Consider the following 23240-nt stretch of genomic DNA (forward strand, 5'->3'; position numbering starts at 1 on the left):
ATATAGAATCAAAACTACTATTTTAGAAATGAGTAATAATAGCCAGATGCTATTCTAAAACTTTACAGGTATTGACTCCTTAGATGCTCATAATAATTTGATGAAATAGTTATTATGCCCATTATGTAGATTTAAGACATCAAGGCGTAGAGAATTTAAATACCTTGCTCAAGGTCACATAGTAAGTGGAAGAACCAGGATATTAGCTTAAATTGTTTGATTCCATTCTCTTAACAACTATGGATACCTCTTTGGAGCTCTCCAAATGGAAAATAAAATAAGTAATCTAATATATGAGTCGGGAGTTTGAATGAGGATATAGAATGGACACAGGCATTTGAGGCCAATCTGCATTTAGATGAAGTTTAAATTGCCCCTCTACCTTTCTTTATCCCTACTTCTCTTTTATTTTCAGTCTCTTGCAAATTCTTGGCTCCTTCCCCATTTCTTAAAAAAGGTATCCTCTATCTTGAAAATAACCTTCCCATATATTCTAAGCTAAATTAATTAGGTGTCTTTGGTTGCAAATGGCATCCAATTGAAGTGAAAAGATAATTTAATTCTCACAAAACTGGCCTTATTCAGGGATGAGATCCAGGCTCCTTTCATCAGCCCTTGGTATCGCTTGCTCCATCTCAGCTGTGTTTTCTTTGTGTGTGTGTTGCCCCAATTCTCAGGCAGGCTCTCCTCTCTTTGCAGTAACATGACTTTTAGTAGCTCTAGGCTTAGATTCCATCCTCTATCTATCCCAATATAAACATAAATTCTCTTTTACCTGCAGTTCCAATACAGAGCCTCAGCTTTAACACTCACTGGCTCTGACTATGAAGTACTGCATTCAAGAGGAGGCAGTGCTCTCAATGCCAGGCCTACACCACTTGTCTGGGTGGAGCACAGAGAGTAGGAGTAGCTACACGCAAAACACCTAGAGCAAGCCTTGTGGAGTAGTGAATTACAAGGAAAAGTGGGATGCTGTTATCAGAAGAAGGAGGAGTAGATACCAAACAGGAAAAACAAAAGATATCCTTCAGGGACTTAAAAACAATAGAATAAGTTACAAGGAAACTGTCAGTAGTTACATGTACACAAACATTTAAATCACCAGTAATAAAAAGTCATAATGAACTAAATTACAAATAAAATGTTAGAAAATATTTGTAAAAGTGTAATGGTGACTTGTGTCACTGCTTCACTGCTACATGAAGAAGTCAAAATCAACAATACTAAGACCCCACTGAATAGATATAAAAGATACGAACTTAGAGTTTCAAAAGGAGAAACTAGTAGGCTGTATAAATCCAAAAGCAAATATATTGCAATGGGGAAAGGCAGTTAATAATTTTTTAGAAAGTTAAGTTTATGAAATATGTTTGGTTAGTGCTTTTGTAAACTAAAGCTATAGCTCTGTGTTATATATGCTTGGAATTATTTAATATGCTGTATTTCATAATAAAACATCACCAGAATTTGATGACATACTTGTCATCAATAATAGACTTGACAACACTGCAATTAACACAAAACCCACAAGGAATTTAAAAGCCTAGCTTGAGACTGATCATATAACAATTATACTAGTACTGATATAGAGCTTACTTATTCCTGACACCATCTCACATGCTATGTATTTATTACCTCTCAGTACTCACAACAACAACTACTACTATTATCCCAATGTTGCAGATGATGAAACAGAGAGAGGTGAAGTGACTTGCCCATGGTCACATAGCCAAGTTGTAGAGAATTAATGATTCAAATTTAGGAAGTTTGGCTCCAGGATCCAGGTGCTTATCTCCTTTACCAGTTTCCAGAGAAAAACAGAGTTTTAATACACGTTTTGTCTGCAAAGCATTTAAATAAACCCAGTTACATGTCAGTGAGAAAAACAATACTCAAACAGTTCAGAGCTTTTTTTTTTTTTTTTAATCCTGCATATTTGAAGAAGGTTCAGATAGGAGTTCAGACAGAGTATGAGTAGAAGACAAAACATAAGATTATATAGAGAAAGATTTGGGGTGTGATGTAAAAGATTTGCATTTCTAAACTTCTCAAAATTCACACTTCTTTCTCAAACACCTGTGTCTTCTTTCCACAAAAAATTAAAACTTTTAGAAAGGCCTGCAATCTACTCTACAGTCTGTATCTCATTTCCCTCTTGCATTTAATCACACTCCATTTAGATGACATTCAACTTTAATCTGCCTAGACTGCCCGTACTCAATTCATCATCTAAATTCTCAAACCTAGCTAAACTTGCACTTTGTCCCATAAGACTTTCAAACTACTCCCATCTCTTAGTAATCTTGTCTTCTAAGAACACCTATTCCACTGCTTCTCAAATTACCTTTGTGTAATATTACACATCTATCTATATATATATCTACATCTACATTTATAAATGTGTATATATACAGTCTCAGGGAGAAAGAAGGAGAGAAAGAGAGGGAGAGAGAGATCTTCTTCCCTGTTTTGGAAACCAGAAGGCTAAGGTTATGTTTACTTTGTATGCCAAGTACACAGCAGTATGCCCTAAATTCATCCATTTATCTGCACATGTTTTTGAATGCATGTTGTAATCTGGGCACTGTGCCTGGCATCATAGATACAAAGGAGTGGAAGATACTGTTCCTTGGCCTTCAGAGATCTCTGAGTGCACATGAAAAACAAATGTGTACATAAATAATTAAACCACAGTGTGAAAAATGCCATAGGGTAATACATACAGGGTGCCATGGCAACCCAGGGGCCGAGTGGCAGCTTCTGCCTGGGGAGTTGAAAAGATTTTACAGAAGAGGAGAAATTTAAGCTAGGTCTGAGAGATGAGTAGGAGTATAAGAGGCAACAATAGGGATAATTATAAAAGCATGTTTGCCGTGATAAAGAGTTTGCACCTTATCGTTTAGCCAGTACAAATTATAGAAGAGTTTTACGAAAGAGAAAAATGTGGTTTAACTTATGTTTGAGAAAGATAGCTGAGGTAGGCCGGAGAATGCACTGGAGTGAGGAAGAGAAAAAACAAATGGCTTTTTCAACAATCTAGAGAAGAATAATGGAATGTCTAAATTAAAACAACAGTAATAGGAGACTAACAAAAAGAATGAGTTTGAGAAAACAGTTAATGTTCTATGGCATAATAATAGAAATTGATTAACTTGGAGAAGAAGAGAAGGAAGGGTTGAGACTTAGTGAGAAATTTTGCAGAGGAAAATGAGCAGATGAACACTCCACAACAAAAGTAGGGGATACAGAAGGAAAAGCAGATTGGAAAAGGGCAACAGGGACACAGAATTTGGCTATAGACATTTTGATTTTGTGGTACCTGAGGAACATTCTCATGAAATTGTCTAGGAACAATTAGTAAGTGAGCATCTGGAACCCAAGTGAATAATGTTGAGAATTTCCAACATTCCATTGGGAATGTTGGATTAATAGGAAGATCATGCACAGAATGATTATTTAAGGTCCTAAACTGTTCCACCTGAGCCTGGGTAAGGAGCACAGGTGTTAATTACTTTTTCTATGAGGGGAAACAATTTAAAAACTAGAGGGAGGAGAGAGTTAACTTTGGGAAGAGAGTCCAGAGAACCTGAGAATGTGATGAGTTGCCACCTTTTCCACCCACACTGGAGCGGGGCATGCCAGGGACAGTTGGGAAGGATCAGGCATTGTTCCTACAAGGTCAAGCCTATCTCTCTATGCCAGCAGAAGATGCTGCAGGGAGGCACAGTTCCCACCATTCTGACCACCATTTCCTAGGCAGTCAAGTTTAGGGTGGCAGGAACACCTATGATTCCCATGGTCTAGAGGAGGAGGAGGAGCTGGGAAGGACAAAGGCCAGGGAGGGCCCACCACCCACTGGGATCAGGAGAAGGCCCTGTTATGAGGAGCAATGCTTGTGAATGAAGAAGGGTTCTCAGCTGGGTGCCAGAAAGCCATCAAAAAAGTTCCATGATCACACAAAAGAGTCTTACATGTTTTCATTACTGCAAACCAGTCTTGAAAATATATGTATGGGCCAAGAAAACTGCCCACCAAAGAAGAATCTCTCCCTTACAACACACCTGCCAGTGACAGCCCTGTGATAAATGCTTGCAGGCCTTGTGAAATGAGAAGATAGCTTTGCAAAGGGGAACAGAAGTAAAATACGTAAAAAGAAGGGAAGCCCTTATAGAGACTTTAAATTGGACAGTGGCTAAGATTTTCATTCTTACATGAGATTAAACAAGTAGTAATAGATTGAGTTTCCCAGAGTATGTCAGCTGTACACAGGCAGGCAGTTAAAAAGAAATACACTGTGGTCATAAGAATACATGTTTGCACGTCTGAATGGTGAGTGTTCAAAATTAATCCACTAGATGTGCATATAGGATGAAACTAAAACATAGATGTGGGAGATCATACAACCTGTACATAAGTACAAGAGAAAAGCATGGCCAAAAATATTTGTTGTTGATAGGGAAGGATTTTAACACTAATGAAGGAAAAGGATAAAGAGTGATCTGTGAAAGGAAATAAATTACGTAGATGCAAATGACTTAGTGAATGGTTGTAGGAGCAATTTTCTAAATTTGCAGGTGATATTTAATTGGCAGACATTGCAAACAGCAAGGAGCAATTCAATCAGATAAAGGACCTGAATCATTAAGTACTTGGCCTAATAGATGGCAAGCACAGATAAGTGGTGAGTAATAAGTCTTGAATCAAAACTAAAGAACAGAGAGTGAACATTTGCCAAAGGGAGTGATGCCATCCAGGAATGGCTCTTAGATTTAAGGAGAACTTATGGACAAGGACAAAAAAAATTCAGTAAAATATTATAAATAAAGAGATTTGGTAGGTTACAGGTTATCCAACTGAAGCTATGATGAGAAAATCTGATAACTTAAGGATAGATAAATCCTGAAATCCACTGTTGGTTATTGAAATGCCATCTATTACCTAGAATTTCATCTATCCCTGATCATGGTTTGGAGATAAAAGTAATAAGTAAGATAACATCCAGGCATATAAGAGGGTAGAGATTTGGGTGAGGATACTAGAAGTAACTTTTAAAGGGCATTTCAGATATGAAATTCTCTATGTTCTGTGGGCATAATTATGAGGTATTGTGTTTAGATTGCTTGGTCGTTTTTATTTAACATGCCAGTTCTAGTCTATATTACTCTCGAAATTATAAACATAGAGAAATATACTACAAGTAAAAGAGAATAATAAACATTTATTATAGCCTAGAAAGGTAGTTGATGCAATATATAATATATTTCCTCTTTCTCTGTTTTTGCAATGGTGAGTACTAAATGAAAAAGTTAATTTTAATATTAAAGAGAAATGGAAACATCCTTTAGTGCAACATTAAAACCACAAATGGAAACTTAAATTTTCACTCACTCTAGCAATCAATGTTCCAACCTCATTTAAAGGATTTTTTTTTTTAGCCTGACATACAAATATTCAGAATGAATATTTGGAAGCAGGGCCATACCTTGAAAGATAACTGTAGACTTACTTCTTGCCTGCCATTTGGATACTTCATATTTCAGTTGTTCTAAGTCTCAATGATCCTGAGTTTTCTTTTTTAATTTGGTAATTTTGTAATGGCAGGCTTTAAAATAAGTAAGCGTTCCTTGACTAAGAACAACAACAACAACAAAAATCCAGAGACCTGACAAGGCTCAGCTGTGTCCAGGTAGGAGGGGACTGCAGTTTGACTTCAGAAGCTCCCTCTAGCAGTGTGAGGACATCTGAGTGTCTCTCTTACTCATTTTATATTTCATTTGATACTGCACAGAATCACTAGGAGAACAGCGGGAATTGATTTACTTCTCATAGACACAAACTGTTTCTGGGACCTAGTTAATCTTCTCATTAACAAAGAGCTTACATTCCCCTCCCCTGCAGAGCTCCTAAAACATCTATAATAGCCACATTAAGTGAATTCTACAATGATTGAAAATTTTACTATAATGAAGATAAAAATTCACTCAATTCTAGTTTTTATACTTGATTTGCATTTGATTGAAATGTGTATTTGCAGTTTGGGCATTTCAGCAATTGCTTCTGTATTCTTTGCCCATAAGCAGCCTTCAGATGGCCTCTTAGAAAATTGAAGAAGTCTCTATATGACTGGAAAACTCTTTCTGATGGTCTGCTTCTTCAAAGATACAGCATTATCTCTTGGGAATTATAGAAATGGTATATTTTTAAGCCTCTTCTAATGCTACAGATAATTCCTAAACTACTGCCATTTATAACTGGTACCTTTTTTCCCACTTAGCATTCAGTAAGCATTTATTGAGACCTAATATGTAGCTGTAATTTTGGAGAATACTTAAAGTATAGAACACAGAGTTCTTGGTCTTCAAGAGCTAAGCAGCTATATGGAGAAGGGAGAGACAGAAAGAGAGAGAGAGAGGAGATCAACACATATCCACCACTTGCTTTACTATGCTTCAACTTTTGGTGGACTCACCCCATCTTATGGATTCGATTATCATCTGTAAGTAGACCACTTCCCTAATTGTTTCTTTAACCCAGACCTCTCACCTGAACTACAAACTTTTATTTCTCACAACACCTTCAGCATTTTCCATTTCTAATGGGTACCTCAAACATTAAGTATTCAAAACTGAATTCCTGATTTCATCCCTTTCCCCCATCCTGGTCTTTTGTAGTGTCTGGCAACTCCAGTTTTCAAGTTACTCAGTGCAAAACCTTTGAGTTGTTCTTGACTTCTCTTCTCTCTGTCATGCCTTATATGCAATGCATCAGCAAATTTGTCTGGCTATAAACCTGAAATATACCATAAATATGATCACTTCTCACCACTCGAAAGCCACTGTTTTCTCTCTTTAGGACTACTTCAGTCAGTGGCCCTTTAACTGATCACTATGCTACTGCTCTTTTCCCTATAATCCATTTTTAACAGAGCAGCCAAAGTGATTATTTTTAAATGTCAGATCATGTTACACCCTCCCTATAACCTTCCAACAGTTTTCCTTCAACTCAAATTTACATAATTGCCTATAATGCCTTATATGTTCAATTATATACATATATACTTACCACCATGTCTGGGAAATCTCTTTCTCCTACTTTCCTAGTGTGAGTATTGCTTAGGTATAAATCAGAAGTCAGAAAAATAAGAGTAAGAATTAAAAAGGACATATGTGCTGGAAAAAAAAATAGTGCAAAGAATAAAGACTGGGAAAGTAATTAGGAGGAAGAGATTATACAGAAACCATAAAGCAGAAAGTTAATCGAATTTATCAAGCATATTATAGGGTACATGGCCAATTCCACAGTTTGTTCACCTATAATCTCAGGCAAGCTGTTTACTTTGTCTGAGTGTCAGATTTGGCCTCAGTGAAAGGAAGGTAGTGATATATTGTGTGCAGGGTTGTGGTACAGCTAGCATATATGGAGGTTTATCCCACATATCTGGGCTGAAAATATTAGAACCCAAGCTACCGAGGTCAGAGGGCCTGGCTAAGAGCTTCATATGGGAAAAAAACCTTTAAGTCAATGATGAAATGGGGCAGACTCTTTTTCAGGCAGTATGTAGCCAAGAATCTATTCCTTGAATGCTAGAATTGAAGGTTATATAAAAGCACTTATTACTACCAAATTGCAAAGAACAAGCAGAGCAAGTAAGTTGAGAGAGACAGAGAGATCTTTCTTGGAGAACATTTTTGGAAAATTACTGTGGGCAAAGCAGTGTGAAAATATTTAGGGAGACAGAAGACTACAAAGATAAAATACCTACATCAAGAAGTTTATATTGAAATTGAGAATATAAAACAGATATTATGGGATAAGTCCCATAGGAGAGATACAGAAAAACAGAGAAAGGAAGAATAGCTGTAAACTCTAGGGAGGAAATGTCACAAAACTCAGGTGAAAATACATTAGAAAAGGAAAACTAGGTATTTTTCAGTATATATAATCAGGCTGGAAGATAAAAGCTGGTTCAGAGACTAGTGAAAACTAAACTGTTCCTATAAGGACTTTAAAATGTGATCAGCATGTGAGTAGGCTTGGAGGCCTGCTGAAGATGGAGCTAGGAGAAGGAATAGCATGTGGTTTCTGAGATACGGTGTAGCAATAAGACTTACAACACAGAAACTAAACTAAAATAATGTTTTTGTCACTATTGTGCTGTCGGAGAAAAAAAATCTGTCGAAATAATGAAAAATACTAATTTTGAGAATTATCAGTGTGGCAAAACCCAAGAAACACTTTTCAAATGAATGTACTCAAATTGCAGGATCAAACATCTGTTAATTTTAATAAGTAAGAGAAAGGAAACATTCAAAAACACCTTCAGAGTGAAAATATGTGAATTAATCAGAGTACCTTCATAATCAATAAACACTTACTGAGCGTCTATTCATGTACTATCAATGTGTTAAAAATACAAAAGTGACAAAAGTAATTATTGCTCGAAATTCTGTGCAGTATTTAGAAAGACTGGGTAGGGATAAACATGTATTTCTCTTAAGATTACATTACATTATGATAAGATTTATGGAAAAAATGTATATACCTGTGTATATATAAAAATAGAAAAGAGTCTAAAAGAACTTTTTCAATCTCAAAACAGTGTTTACATATGAGGAAATGTAGCGGTGACTGTTAATTGTTTATAAATATCTGTTCTCTCCTTTCTTAGTGATACAGCTCCTAAATCGTAATACCCAGAAACAGACTTTCCACAATATGAATTTCCCAGTTTCTCACCTGAGCTCATGTGGTCATGTGACTAAGTTGTAGCCAGTGATATTTAAGCAGAAATATCATGTGATGCTTCTGATAAATGTTCTTAAAGGAAGGTTTTTTATTCTTATTCTTGTCTTCCTCCTTTCTTCTGGCTGTAATGTTAATAGGATGGCTTGTGTTCAAGCAGCCCTCTAAAGACATGAGTTGGAAGCTATGTACTGAGAAGCACAGAGCAACAAGAGAAAAGTTTGGTTCTTAACTCTGAAAGCTTGATAAACCTGGGACAGTCAGCCAGGGAACTTCTTCCATGTTGATTTTTAAGCCAGTGATATTTTGGGCATTTCTTTTACCTGCAGGAAGAAAATAGGCTGATTTTATATAATTTGACCATTTAAAACCTAGAATATATTCATATGCAGTTTTTACAGTTCAGTGTTTAAACTTAATTATTTTTCATTTTAGTTTTGCTTCTCTATGTTTTATAAATGGTAAACTTATTAGCCATTCTGTGGTATATAAAAGTTTCACTTTTATGTTTTGTTTTTATGTTGGCCCAACCTCCATGTTCAGCTAAATACACTAACATAGTTTAAATTACTGCATGTCACTGGGAATCCAAGTTAGAGAATTCCTTTTTCCACATTTTTAATAAAACTTGAGAAATGAATAACATTATAAGCACTTGAAAATAATATTCACTGACTTATCATGTGTAAGCCCTGTCGAAATGTTTATTTTCCTATGTCTCTACTGAGCTTGGAAGACATTTTAAAATGATTCCATTAAAGAAATTTTAAAAATTTTTGAAATATCTATTTACTTGAGACGTTGAAGAAAACATAAGCATCTACCTTCCCCTTTTTAGATCTCATATGATATGACAAATACATAGAAAATTAGAGGAAATTTTAAAACAGTACTCTAAATTGAGTAAAGGTGCCCTCCATGAACCAGGAATTGGCAGATTTCAAAAAAGCACACTCATAAGAAATTGCAGTTTTTTACGTGACCCTGAAAAAATCCATTAATTATCCTAATTTGGAGGGGTACAAACTGCAGAAAAGAGCAGGGTATGAGCTCAGCAGGAAGCATAATATTTCATTGCCAACTTGCTGTTGTGGCTCAGTAGCAGCACTTCTGTTATCTTCTGCATGGCTTCTCACTCTTCAGCAAGCAAATTAGGACTCATTCACATGGTGATCCAGTGTTCCCCTGGCACAGCAAGATAGATGGCAAGCCATTGTGCCAGCCCTCCAATGCTCTATTTCTATCACATTGCTTCTCTCCCATTGACCAAACCAAGTCCCTGGCTAATCCCAGATTTAAAGGATAGGGAAATAGACTGCACCAATTGTTGGAAGAGCTGAACAGTACATTGCAAAGGGGCGGGAATACCAGAATAGGAAGAACTTTGTGGCTATCTTATGTAATCTGCCGTGCTGATCAGTTAGACTAATAAACCAAGAGAGAAAATGAAGGACAATAAATTCAAATACCTAATAGAGATCAGGCTGTTAAGATAAAAAAGTAAAGTTGGATATAGTGCCTATGTACACAATGTACTTGAATTGTGAGAGCTAACATGAATTGAAGATCTCATGGACTTTCCAAGGGGGCACTGTCTCTCAGATTAAATGAGTTGCTTGAAACAGACTCCAACGATTTTCACATAAAATTGTAACTTTGAATTTTTTTGTAAACTACTAATTTTGAGTTCTGGCTGAAGTATTTTAAAACTGTGGTCAAACATAAACACATCTGTAAGTTACTTACGAATCATGGACCATCAACATGTGAGTTTTGATAGAGAAGACTGAAAGGATAACATTTTAAAACTTTATTTAATATAATATAAGTAGCATAATTAATATATATTTGTTATAAATATGTGTCCTACAGACAGTGAATACCCATAGGTTAATTATAAAAATTGATAATATATCATGTGCCCCCCAACCTCCAGAATTTATATACAGCGTAAGTAATACCTAACAAATTACCTGATTAAAATACAATAAAATTAAGATGAGTAACATTTTAAACAAAGACAAAATCTCAAACCACTTGGAAGTAAAAACAGCAAATGAGAAAAAACTCTCATACACTGTTTCTAGAGCAAAGAGGAAATAAAAACTAAAAGTATAGACTATTTAGAAAATAATGATAACAAAAGCACTACATGTAAACTGTTCTTAAAACTTTGCTTACAGAAACATGTTCCTCTTTAAACTCTACTTAATTATTAAATTAAAATAATTTATCAAGCCTTCAACTCAATAAATAAAATAAAAACCATTAGTGAAAATGCATTAAAATCTATATTTTAGAATTCATAAATCAATAGGATTAACTGAAGGGAAAAAACAGTTCTTTGGAAAGATGTAAAACAAAAACAAACCTTTGGCATGTCTGGTTTCAGAAAATGAAATGCATAAATAGTGTCAAAAAAAGAATGTGTACACCACAATTAAGAAAAAGTTTCACAAGCATGATGGAACATTAAGTACAACTTTATCTTAATTATTTGAAAGAAACTTATGACATGAATTATTATCAAGGAAAACATCCCATCATTAAAATTGACTCAAGAAGAAATAGAAAACAATTAAATATATGTGCAATATGACAAAAATGTAATTTGTTTACAAACAAATTAGTAATGTTATATCCTACCTGTTTTCTTCATTTCAGGAAAGAATAGACCAAATGATTAAGACATTTCATAAAAGTTACCCAATTAATTCTGAAAAGCTAGAGTAATTCCCAAAAGAATGGCTGACAAAGAAATCACATACAAAAAAAGAAAAAACATTCAATATCACTTACTAAAGTAAAGATATTACAAAATTCTTTTGGATATGAATATCCAAAATCTTAAATGTCCTTTCATATTTATTAAATCAGCATATTATAATATAGTAACGTATTACCAAGCAGGGTTTATTACAGAATGAGCTTCATTCAACCAAAAGATAACAGGAGAATCTTTAGCAAAATGACTAATAGTAAGCAAAGTTGGAGACACGGATTAGATAATAATAAGAAAACGTCATATGCTCTAAAAATGAAAGAATGGTATTTAAAAATCAAAGGAAAAGGGGAAAGTAGGGGAAAATAGGTTATTGTAATGCAGTTTAGGGAATAAGTGAGAGTAACAGATTTTATTTAAAATTTTCAAAAGGTTAACTGGGGAAAAAAGGAGTAAAGCTTTGTAAAAGTTGTAAATATTGAGGTAAAAAGTATAATAAACGTGCAAATCTTTCTAGACAGCGAAAGAAAAATTACCAAAGAAACCAAGCTACATAGAAAAACACAGTAAATATAGCAAAATCTACATAATAATAAATGACATAAAGAATAGATTAAATAAGATATGTTTTTGGGATATGGATCAAACACTATAACCTCACAATATACAATAAAAATATATGTATCAGAAGCGGCAAAGAATATTTAAAGGAGTAATTAATACTCTTGGGCGGGTGTGGTAGTTTACTCCAATAATCCCAACACTTTGGGAGGCCAAGGTGGGTTGATTACCTGAGGTTGGGAGTTCGAGACCAGCCTGATCAATGTGGTGAAATCCTGTCTCTACTAAAAATACAAAAAATTAGCTGGGTGTGGTGGCACATGCCTGTAATCCCAGCTGCTCGGGAGGTTGAGACACAAGAACTGTTTGAACCTGGAAGGCGGAGGTTGCAGTGAGCCGGGATCGTGTCACTGCACTCCAGCCTGGAAGACAGAGTCAGATTCTGTCTCAGAAAAAAAAAAACAAAAAAAAAAGTCTTAAAAGTTTATATCAATAAAAATGAAAAACTAGAAATAAATAGATTAGATTCTCATATCCAAATACAAAGTACAACAAATTTTAAAAGATGACACAAGGAAGATAATAAAAATTAAAAGAGAAAGTAATAAGGTAACTACCAGAAAAAATAGTAGATCAAGTTTATAAATTAAGTCCTGCTTTTTAGAAAATATCAATAAAAGAGATAAATCGTTAGCTAATTTAATCAAGTAAAAACAGGATAAGTACAAACATACTCTGTAAAGTACAAGGTAGGATATGACAAGGGAATAATAATTATTGATACAGGGGAAAATTTAGAACAGATTACTTTGCACACCTTTATGCAAATAAATTTGAAAAACCGAACAATACTGATAACATCTTTGGAAAAATATGATTTTCCAAAATTGACTGCTGTAGAGATAGAGAACTTAAACCAATTTTTGCAAAAAAAAAATTATCAAAGGACCAATCCACAAAAAAGGACCAAACGTAGAGTGTTTCACACGTCAGTTCAGTCAGTTCCTTGGAGACCAAATAGTTCCAATGCTGTTACAGATTGAAGGAGACTAAAGAGGCATACAAACTAAACTGGATTGTTAGGATAGGACAGAATTGGGAAGATTATAAAGTTGTAATATGAACTATATATTAATGTATGGCATTAATGTTAAATTTCTTAAATTTGATAACTGCAGTGCTGTTAGAGAATATAGTTGTTGTCATTAAATACATCTTGAGATGCTAAGAAATAAAGCAATGTGATGTATGCAACATTTTCAAATGATTCAAAAAAGTATGTATATTCCTATATGTTTATATATTATAGAAAGTATATATGCTTACATGTATTTCTGTGGGTGCAGGTGTGGGGTGTGTGTGTGTGTGAGAGAGAGATAATGAAAGGGAGAGAATGCTAAAGCAAACGTGACAGAAGCTTAAAAATCTATGTAAAGTACATAACAAGAGTTCTCTACTGTTCTTTCAGTTCCTCTATACAATTTGAAATTACTTCAAAATTAAAATAAAGTCTTTTGAAATTTCAATTTCAATCTCAGTGTTTCTTAAAATGAGGAATAGAATGATAATGCCAGGCACAGTGGCTCACATCTGTAATCCCAGTAATTTGGGAGCCCGAGGCCGGTGGATCTCCTGAGGTCAGGACTTTGCGACCAGCCTGGCCAACATGGCAAAACTCCATCTCTACTAAAAGTACAAAAAATAGCTGGGTGTGGTGGCACACGCCTGTAATACCAGCTACTCAGGGGACTGAGGCATGAGAACTGCTTGAACCCAGGAGATGCAGGTTGCAGTGATCCAAGATCACACCACCGCACTCCAGCCTGGGTGATAGAGCAAGCCTGTATCTCAAAATAAATAAATTAAGTTAAATAAAGAAAGAATTAGAATGATAATTGTCTAAAACTACCAACCTCTTAATGTTGAAACAGTATAAAGACAATCCCATTAAAATCAACAACAATGTAATAATGTCAGCCCTTACACAACTATTTGATACTATGCTGAAATATTTATGTTTGAGATGAGTAATCTTTGGCTACCTGCCCAAAGTCGTGTATCATTGACTGACAGATGTAAGACTTGAATACATTCTTCCTTCTTTCTTCCTTCTCTCTCTCCCTCTCTCCCTCCCTCCCTCTCTCCCCCCACCTTCTCTCTCTCCCTCCCTCTCTCTCTCCCTCCCTCTTTCCTTCCCTCCATGTGTTTCTGTGGGTACAGGTGTGGGGTGTGTGTGTGTATGTGTGACTGAGAGATAATGAAAGGGAGAGAATGCTAAAGCAAACGTGACAGAAACTTAAAAATCTCTGTAAAGTACATACAAGAGTTCTCTACTGTTCTTTCAATTCCTCTATAAAATTTGAAATTACTTCAAAATTAAAATAAAGTCTTTTGAAATTTCAATTTCAATCTCAGTGTTTTTTTAAATGAGGAATAGAATGATAACGCCAGGCACACACAGTGGCTCACATCTGTAATCCCTCTCTCTCTCTCCCTCCCTCCCTCTCTCTCCCTCCCCCTCTCTCTCCCTCCCCCTCTCTCTCCCTCCCTCTCTCTCTCCCTTCCTCCCTCTCTCTCTCCCTCCCTCTGTCTTTCCCTCCCTCCCTTTTTCCCTCATTCCCTCCTTCCTTCCTTCCTTCCTTCCTTCCTTCCTTCCTTCCTTCCTTCCTTCCTTCCTTCCTTCCTTCCTGTCTTCCTTCCTTCTTTCTCTTTTTTCCTTCCTTCTCCTGCCTCTCCCTCCCATTTTTCCTCCTCCCTTTCTTCCTTCCTTTAGCATTTCTTCAATCCTTACTTTCTCCCAGGCAAACCTGGAATCTTTACACTGTAATATTATTTGAAGACCAAAGAAAATCAAATAATATTTAAGAAAACTATCAAGAAATTTCAAATATTTACAGAAGTTTATTCTCTTGAAGAGCAAGAGAAGGAAACAAATAGTTTAGAAAGTTAGATAGGCAGAAGTAGAGCTAGTACTTGTCAAATGTGTGCCAAAACTCTTCAGTAACTTTTGCTGCTGCTTTTTGCAAAAAATATTTAAAGTTGGAATGAATGCATTTCCTGAGGTAATATGTGAATTACTGCAAGCAATATGTACAAAACATGAAAAACAGGTGATATTTAGTTTGGAATTGTCATATTCAAAATCAGAAATAAAATGTTCATTCTGATAGAGCAGTGAGTTTGATTTTATTCTCAGATAAAATTACAGAATGGATTATTAATCAGATGTGTTTTAAATGATTAAAACAGCAGTTCATGTTTTTTATAGCATTAGCTATTCGTGAGCAAATGAATATCTGATTAAATATGTATTTTGAGTTCAACAGTGCCTTTTACAAAGCACTTAAAACCCTATAGGCAAACGTGGCTTGATGGCAATGTAGTAAAGAATATTTATAGGTGATTGAAAAGCCATATCTAAAGTGTTAACTAGTGAGCTATCATCAAAGTGCATAGAACTTTAGAGGCATATTGCCATACTTTGAACTTGCCAATGTATGTACTTTACTAGTAATGTGAATAAAGAATTAAAGTCTTGCTTCTCAAACTTCTGAATGGCTCAAACCTGGTAAAATAAAGTTGACATAATGAATGAGAAGTATAGATTACAGTAGATGTGAAAGATGCAAAAGAACCAAAGAATGAGATTACCTAGACAAATATAAAATCTAACATTTGTTTCAATTGCATAAGACTATGTGGGCTACTAGTTTGATAGTGTTTATTTTTAAAAGTATTTTTAAAATTTTATTTGACCTTAAATTTAGGATAAGGTAGTATTAAAAATCACCTAATGAAAATGATTTGGCCTCCAATTTTATTTAAAAAGTGTATAATTTATATCAGTTGAAGAAACTGATTAAACTATGTTCACAGAAGAATGACAAGTATTTTGAGGGATAGAAAATCATCACATCTTGGGAAAGGTTTAAAAGCTTGTCATAGGGCAGATCTATTTAGAATGATAACATAATGTATGGATGACAAAACTAAGATATCTAATAAGGAGTACAAGGAAGCAGGTATTAATTCATTATAAAATCAAAGTTTTATAATAATTAGAATATTTCAAATGCAAATTTTTCATCTTAGAAAAAGCAATTGAACTTGGTGTAATGTTAAAATAATGCATGTAAAACACATAACATGACACTTGGTATATAGGTATATAGCAAACACTAACTAAATGCATAACTATTAATCTTACCCATATAATGTTCTTAGCATTATATTCAAGAATAAATTAGATCTTTAGTTGTTACATATAATCATTTATTTCAGATTAAATTTAGAGTAAATGTGTTTCAATTTCTCTAAGCTTCTAAGATTCAGTGATTATATTGCTTATTAATCATGTTCCATTGTATAATCCATCCATCTCCTTTTCATGACTTGAGAGAATGCAAATCTTATTATATCTTCTCTCAAGGAAAATATTATGACTATATAATTAAAATAATTTTTAAAATGTATTTCTATTCCAGCTTTACTGCTAGTCCTAATCAAAATTTAAATAGTCATTTTACTTTAAATATTTGACATATAATATTTTGTAATATATTGAATTTACTATAGTAGATGTCTAATTATCTTAGCTATTTGCAAATAATGTAAGCATAAATATACTGATAAATCAAGAACCTTACTTTAATTATTGACATAATTATTCAGGATATTAATCTATTATCATTGCTATAAAACAGTCAATTTTCATATTGCCATTTTCTTTTTATTATTTAAATACCTCTCTTGGGAATGCAGACAAAAAGATGGAAAAGATTTATAATAATTAGGTAATGTAAGTTTAGTAGGGGCTCCATCTTTATTTATTCATATATTCATAGCAAGTATTTATTGACCATGAATTCTATGCCAGAAAATGTGATAGGTAATTTTTTTTTAAAGTCACAATCCTTGCTTTCATGGAGCTTATGGCCTAGTGGAGGAGTCAAACATTATCGAAAAGATCACATAAACATATGTAAGTTTACAGCTGTCATAATGACTGGTAAAATGATGGATGTAAATTTCTGACAGTGTAAATAATAATTATTGTTCCAGTCAAAGAGATAGTGGATAGCTTCCCTGTGAAAATGAAAATCAAAATGACATGTAATATATAAATAAGCATTTACTTGAAGTTTCAGGAGGGTCAATCCAGACTGTGAGAATAGCATGTACAAAGACCATACATCAGGAAGAACTGCTGGAAGGGAAAATGGTACAATATGAATATGTTAAAGCAGGTTGGGGATAGCCTACTTAAACCTGTGTAGACCATCTTTTTAATCTTTCTCCAAAGAGCAATGCAAATTCATTGAAAATTTTTGAAGTGTGGCAGGAGACAGGATCAGATTTGCTCTACAGAAAGACTACTTTGGCTACAATAGGGAGATTGAAGGGAAGAAAGGTAGATTTCAGGTCGTCTTACAAGGAGCTGGAACCTAGGAAAATGATGAAAGCTGGAAATAGTAGAGAAATGAATGGATATTAGGATTCTCAGGAGGTAAAATCAATAGTGATAGATTTAATAGGGGGCATAGGCTGGAGAAGACAATGAGGCTAGCAAGTTTTATGACTTATGTAAAAAGACACCATTCATTAAAGCAGGAGATGTTGGAAGAGGACTAGTTGAATATCATGAGTATGATGTTGGCTAGGTTAAATGTTAAATTTGAGGTATTTTCGAGTCATTTAGCAGAAATGTCAATTATGTAGTTGAGTAAATCAGTCTAGACCCCAGAGCTCAGATACACATCTAGAAATATACATTTGTAAATCATGTGTAGATGGGGACAATAGCAGTAATGAACACAGAAGAGCTCAAATGAGAAAAGAATGTAGGCCCAAGTCCAGAGAACTGCTAACATGAACTTGAAAAAGGAACTGAAAAAGAGGTGCATGTTATGTCATGAAATTCAAGGGAAAGTTGTCTTTGTGATGCAGGGAGAGATCATCAGTGCTAAATGTCAAGAGACCTGATCAGATGAGCTTTGACGTATATCTGCTATGTTCAACAATACAATAATTAAGAAGTACTTTTTCCATGAGGAGTAGGGTACCCAACAATATGGGAAAAAAAGAGTCTTCTCAGAGTGACTGGGATATATAGAGAGAAAAGGTGGTAACATGGAGTAACCAGAGGGTAGAGGGAAGGGCTCAATCTCTTTGATTTCATTTTAACAAGAAACAAAGGATCTTTTAATGGGAAATCTAGTTAATAGGATGATGTTGAATGCATCAGACAGAGACTTAAATATCTGAAATGGAGGTTGATACATTTACTGATGGAAGGTTAGTCTTAGGAAAGGGGACAGCTCCTGTATTGTGGAAGCAGATAAATAGAGTAGACTGCAAATGGACTACAGGGTGGAACGTAGAAATAAGTATGAATTTTAATCTCACATCTTCTGTGTTCTCTATGTAATAACAGTGGGAGTAAAGATGTGAAAAGTCATTGTAAAAAGTGGACAAGTGAGTTTACCAAATAAATAAAAACCTAAGAAGGGTAAGAATAAATTGTTGTCTTTGATTATTTCTGGTTATGTTGTTTATTGACATTTAGGAAATTTTAGAACTGTCTTTCTGAATTAGTGGTCCTTGGCCTTTTTTAAAATTTTGCTTCAGTGCAGCACCTCTAATGTAAGGAAGGACTACCACATACTCATTATCCATTACAGTGTTCTGCTGTATCATTGATTCTGAAGGATGGAGTGAAGCACCTCTTTAGGAAGGACTATACAAAACTCAGAGACAGAAAAGAGAGAGTGTGTGTGTGTGTGTATTTGTTGGAAAAAGTTAATTATATGATTCTGATATGCTTTCCACAGGGAGGCTAGAAATTTCTCCTTGAAAATAGAATAGCCAAGTGTTGAAAATAGAGCAGAATTTAGGAATTTGTTTATAGATATATGACAAGTAATTGTTAAATTTAATAAACAGTTTAGCACATGCAAATAATCAGCTCCCTTTTCCTAAATAAAAAACTTTAGATATTTGTCTTCTATTTTAAAAATTCACTTTGTGAGATTTAGAAGTATCCATTATTAAAATCAGTAACCATTCCAATTTATAATCATTTAAAAGTAAAACATGTAATTATTTATTAGAAAAATATTTATGAACATTTTATGAATACTATCAACATGTTGTCAGTAAATTCCTCCTCAGGTGGAATTTTCTGACTTCGGTGGAGTCATTAAATGCTTTGGGTCACTAGTGATCAATTAGTAAATTACTGATCCATAGTACTTTAATGGCCTGAAAAAGTAAATGCATCTTCTGAGAGCCTAATTGAATCTTAGAGAGTTATTTATTCATCATTAAAATCAAGATAAATGAGTCAGCTCACAATAATGATACTGAACAGTTACGTTCATTTCACAAATAGATAAACTAAAGCTCAGAAAAGACAGGACAAGGGAGTTAAACATCCAGGTTAGATTTTCCATCTGAAAAGACCCAATTCCCAGTATCTTGCTATAAAATTAAATATATGAGTTTGAAAGCAATGTTTTTCTGCAAGTTCATTTTCATATAGTGTTATTAAGTTTGATGCCATTCAGTTAATAATTTTGTAGATCCATGGTACATATACTAATATGATCTTGTTATAATGTAAATAGTACAGTTTAAACAGCAAAATTTCACACTTTTAATATAAAAATTTTCCTGGAACCAATTATCCTAAGTGCCTACTATATGATTCATTAGGAAAACGAATGATAGCTGCAATATGGTAAAATGATTATGAGCACAGACTTTGGAATAAGAAAAACGTAGCTTTAATATCTGGCTTCTGTACTTATTCGCTGAGATCTAAACAAGTTACTTAAACTTCTAAGGTTTGGTTTCTCCACTTATGAAATGGAGAGGAAAATGCATAATTCACAGCTCATTGTAAGGACTAAGTAAAAAAAAAAAAATCCTTAAATACTTAACATGGGGCCTAGCAACAAATATATATGAACTTGGTACACGCAGACATACAAACACATACCTGCTTACCTTTAGCTAGAATATTTTTTAAAGCATTATTACTTTGAGACTAGATTCATCCAAGTTGGTTTAGCATTCTACTGGGCATGTTACTTTTCGTGTCTTTCTTGGTTTTTGTCCCCAAAAGCCATAAAACAAGTTTTATCTTCTTTCATGAAACAATTAAAAAGAAAATAACGAGAAAATGTTTAAAAAATAATTTACTAGTGTTTGTGTTTGTCTGGAAGGGACATCCTGCAGCTTTGATCACAGCTGAAGATCATTACTTCAAACAAGATACATCTTTTAGATATTTAAATATGTATTATCATATTATGCACTTTAAATGTAAAGCCATCTACCCTCTGCTGTACTGAGATTCTGTTATATTTTAAATAAGTAAAATAGTAAACTTTAGTGCTATCACTGAGAATCTAAGAAGACACATTTAAAAAGGGATTATTACTCCAAGAATTATCTTTTTTAAATCATTAATTGTTCATTAAAATATTTCTGAAGTTTATGCCATACAATCATGTTAGTGATCTTTGGCATAGACAACTTAGTGCTGTAAAAACTAACAAATCTGTTTAGAGCCCAATAATATAAATTTCTATGCCGAGAAATATAAACCAATGGTAAAATGCCAAGTTGAAGTTTCTGAATAATCCACCTAATAATTTACATGTTAAGAACATGTTGAATATCTTGGGAACATGTTCCTAGAAAGGATTCTCCAGTATAAGCTTTTCCTTTACTATTAATGATGACTTTGATAAAAATAACCCAGGAAAAAAAGACGATTTTCTCCCTGTGTGATCTGTGTCTGAAATAGTCTTCACTGATTTTACATGTGTTGATAATATGAACAAGGTAATTTGTCTGACTCTGATGGGGCAAGATTTTCAGTAAGAAATTCAAAATTTACACGTGGCTCTTCTGTAAGAAGTCTTTGCAGTGTTTTTCAGTTTATATAAAAAGATTTATATTGCCTGAGGCCTCTGTTTTTTTTCCTCGAGGCAAGCTGAAGTGGCACAAATGAAATTGTTTTTCACATTGTTAATGTATTCCTTTCTCTTTCAATTTCTCAGAGAGCCGACATAGGGATTTCTGCTTTAACCATCACTCCTGACCGTGAGAATGTGGTGGACTTTACAACACGTTACATGGACTACTCAGTGGGGGTACTACTTCGAAGGGCTGAAAAGACAGTGGATATGTTTGCCTGTCTTGCACCATTTGATCTCTCTCTATGGGCTTGCATTGCTGGCACAGTCCTTCTGGTGGGTCTACTGGTCTACCTCTTGAACTGGCTTAATCCTCCACGGTTACAAATGGGATCAATGACGTCTACTACTCTCTACAACTCCATGTGGTTTGTGTATGGATCTTTTGTACAACAAGGTAAGGAGCAAAACTACATTCTAGTATTTAAAAAAAAATAGAATGTGATGTTTCTAATGCCATGTATTTAGTTAATAAGGTTCTGTATCTGACATCAATAAGTGTTCTAAAGGGTCCTCACAGCAATGCTCAGAAAAGAACATTTCCTGCTCCCTCCTAGTGGATCTCAGACACACCAGGTTTCCAGCAATAATGGTTCATTGTCTTTTGATGCAAGTTCAATTTCATCAACAAAGGCAAAAGTGAGTGTCAAAGGTAAAGCTCACAAAAAACATCAAGATCCGATTTTTCTCTCCAAACTCTGACTTTCTGAGAAATAGTCTTACTAGGATGAAACTACTTATTACCAGAGAAGGTACTATTTAATTATTTACATATGTAAGAAATGTTAGGATTTGTTCTTTGTTCAGACACATTATTTCATGCATTAAAAATATTCATTGACATTGAAAAGACTGGTTAATTTAAGACTGATGAGAAATTTTATGTTTTATCTTTCACTTTGATATGTAATCTTTACTGGTGATTTAACTTACAATTTCACTATTTTCTAGAGAATGTCATTGCTCTGTTATTTAATATCCAATCTTCCCAATTCTTTAAACTTGTCTGATTAATTATTTGGCTCTCACTCTTTCAAAATAGAATAATATTTATTGCATTCCTTACTTGACACTTGCCTCATAGAGAATGAAATAGTAAGAAAATTGATAGTCTCTTGCAAGCTCTACACATATATTGAAGAGGAGAGATGTTTGTTACAGTGGAGACATTATACTTTTGTGCTAATACTTACAACTCTGAATAACATCTTACTTTTTATTGCTATTTTCTGTTGGACCTTCCATTAAACTTCATTTTTCTATTCTAATTTAACTAATCAAAGATTAGTCTAGAACCTTCATCTCACTTGCCCACTTCTAATCTAGCCCTTAAACCTTTTATAAGCATGCTTTTCCCTCTACCTTTCCATATCCAGGGCTCTAAGTTTACCTGTTACTGTATATTTTTCACACTTTTAGTTCATTCATTAATAATTAACTCAGTAAATATTTAATCCACACTATCTAAGGAGAGCTTTGCTAAGAACTGAGTGTATGATGGTGAGCAAGAGGGGCTTTGCCATCATAGTGCCACGACAGAAGTCTAATGAGACATAAATGTACAAACATGGGATTACAATTGTGGGTAGAAAGTTCTGTGATAGGATAAGCATAGACTGTTAGGAGAACATAGGTGTAGAAGAGCTTAATATATGTTAATGTCACAGAGAAGGCTTTTAAAAGTAACACTTTATATAGAGAGACAGAGTTAACTATGGAAACAGCTTCTTGAAGAAGATGAATGGAGAAAAAGAGACATAAATGGTTAGGATGGAATTTCAGAGCAAGAAGAGAGAAATTAAGATAGTCCAAGCAGAGGGGAAATAGTAAAGATGAGGCTGAAGCTACATTTGTTATTATCAGGAGTTTGAACTGATCCTTGAAATGATCAGATATTTAAAGATAATAAACAGGAAAATACAGGTTCAAATTTTACTCTAGAAATGTTCTGGTTATAATGTAGAGAACAGATTGATAAGTGTTCACAATAAGAACAGATTGTGAAAAGTGAGACAAATTAAAAGACTGTTGTAATAACTGAGCAAAGAGTTGGTGTGGCTTGCTCAAAGGTAAGGTAGCTTTGGGAGTCAAAAGGAGAGTAATGATGAAATGGAATCCGTAGGTTTTGATTAGCTATAGAGTGGTGGGGGGTCAGTGCTGAAGAAAAAAAAAAGGAGATAAAGTTTTATCCTAGGTTTTCGAATAGAAAATTATGTATATTGGATATTGAT

At 34.2% G+C, this 23240-nt stretch overlaps 1 protein-coding gene across 2 annotated transcripts in view; it reads left to right on the top strand.

Annotated features, from left to right (window-relative positions):
• GRID2 (glutamate ionotropic receptor delta type subunit 2) overlaps window positions 1-23240 on the top strand; it is a 1566068-nt gene that overhangs the window by 1230968 nt on the left and 311860 nt on the right. For both annotated transcript variants that reach the window (XM_030916966.1, XM_030916977.1), the window contains one exon: window positions 21094-21406. In XM_030916966.1, coding sequence (XP_030772826.1) covers window positions 21094-21406 — 313 coding nt within the window. The remainder of the gene's footprint in view (window positions 1-21093; window positions 21407-23240) is intronic.

Source organism: Rhinopithecus roxellana, chromosome 2 (genome assembly GCF_007565055.1).
Source record: "Rhinopithecus roxellana isolate Shanxi Qingling chromosome 2, ASM756505v1, whole genome shotgun sequence".
NCBI lineage: Eukaryota > Metazoa > Chordata > Mammalia > Primates > Cercopithecidae > Rhinopithecus > Rhinopithecus roxellana.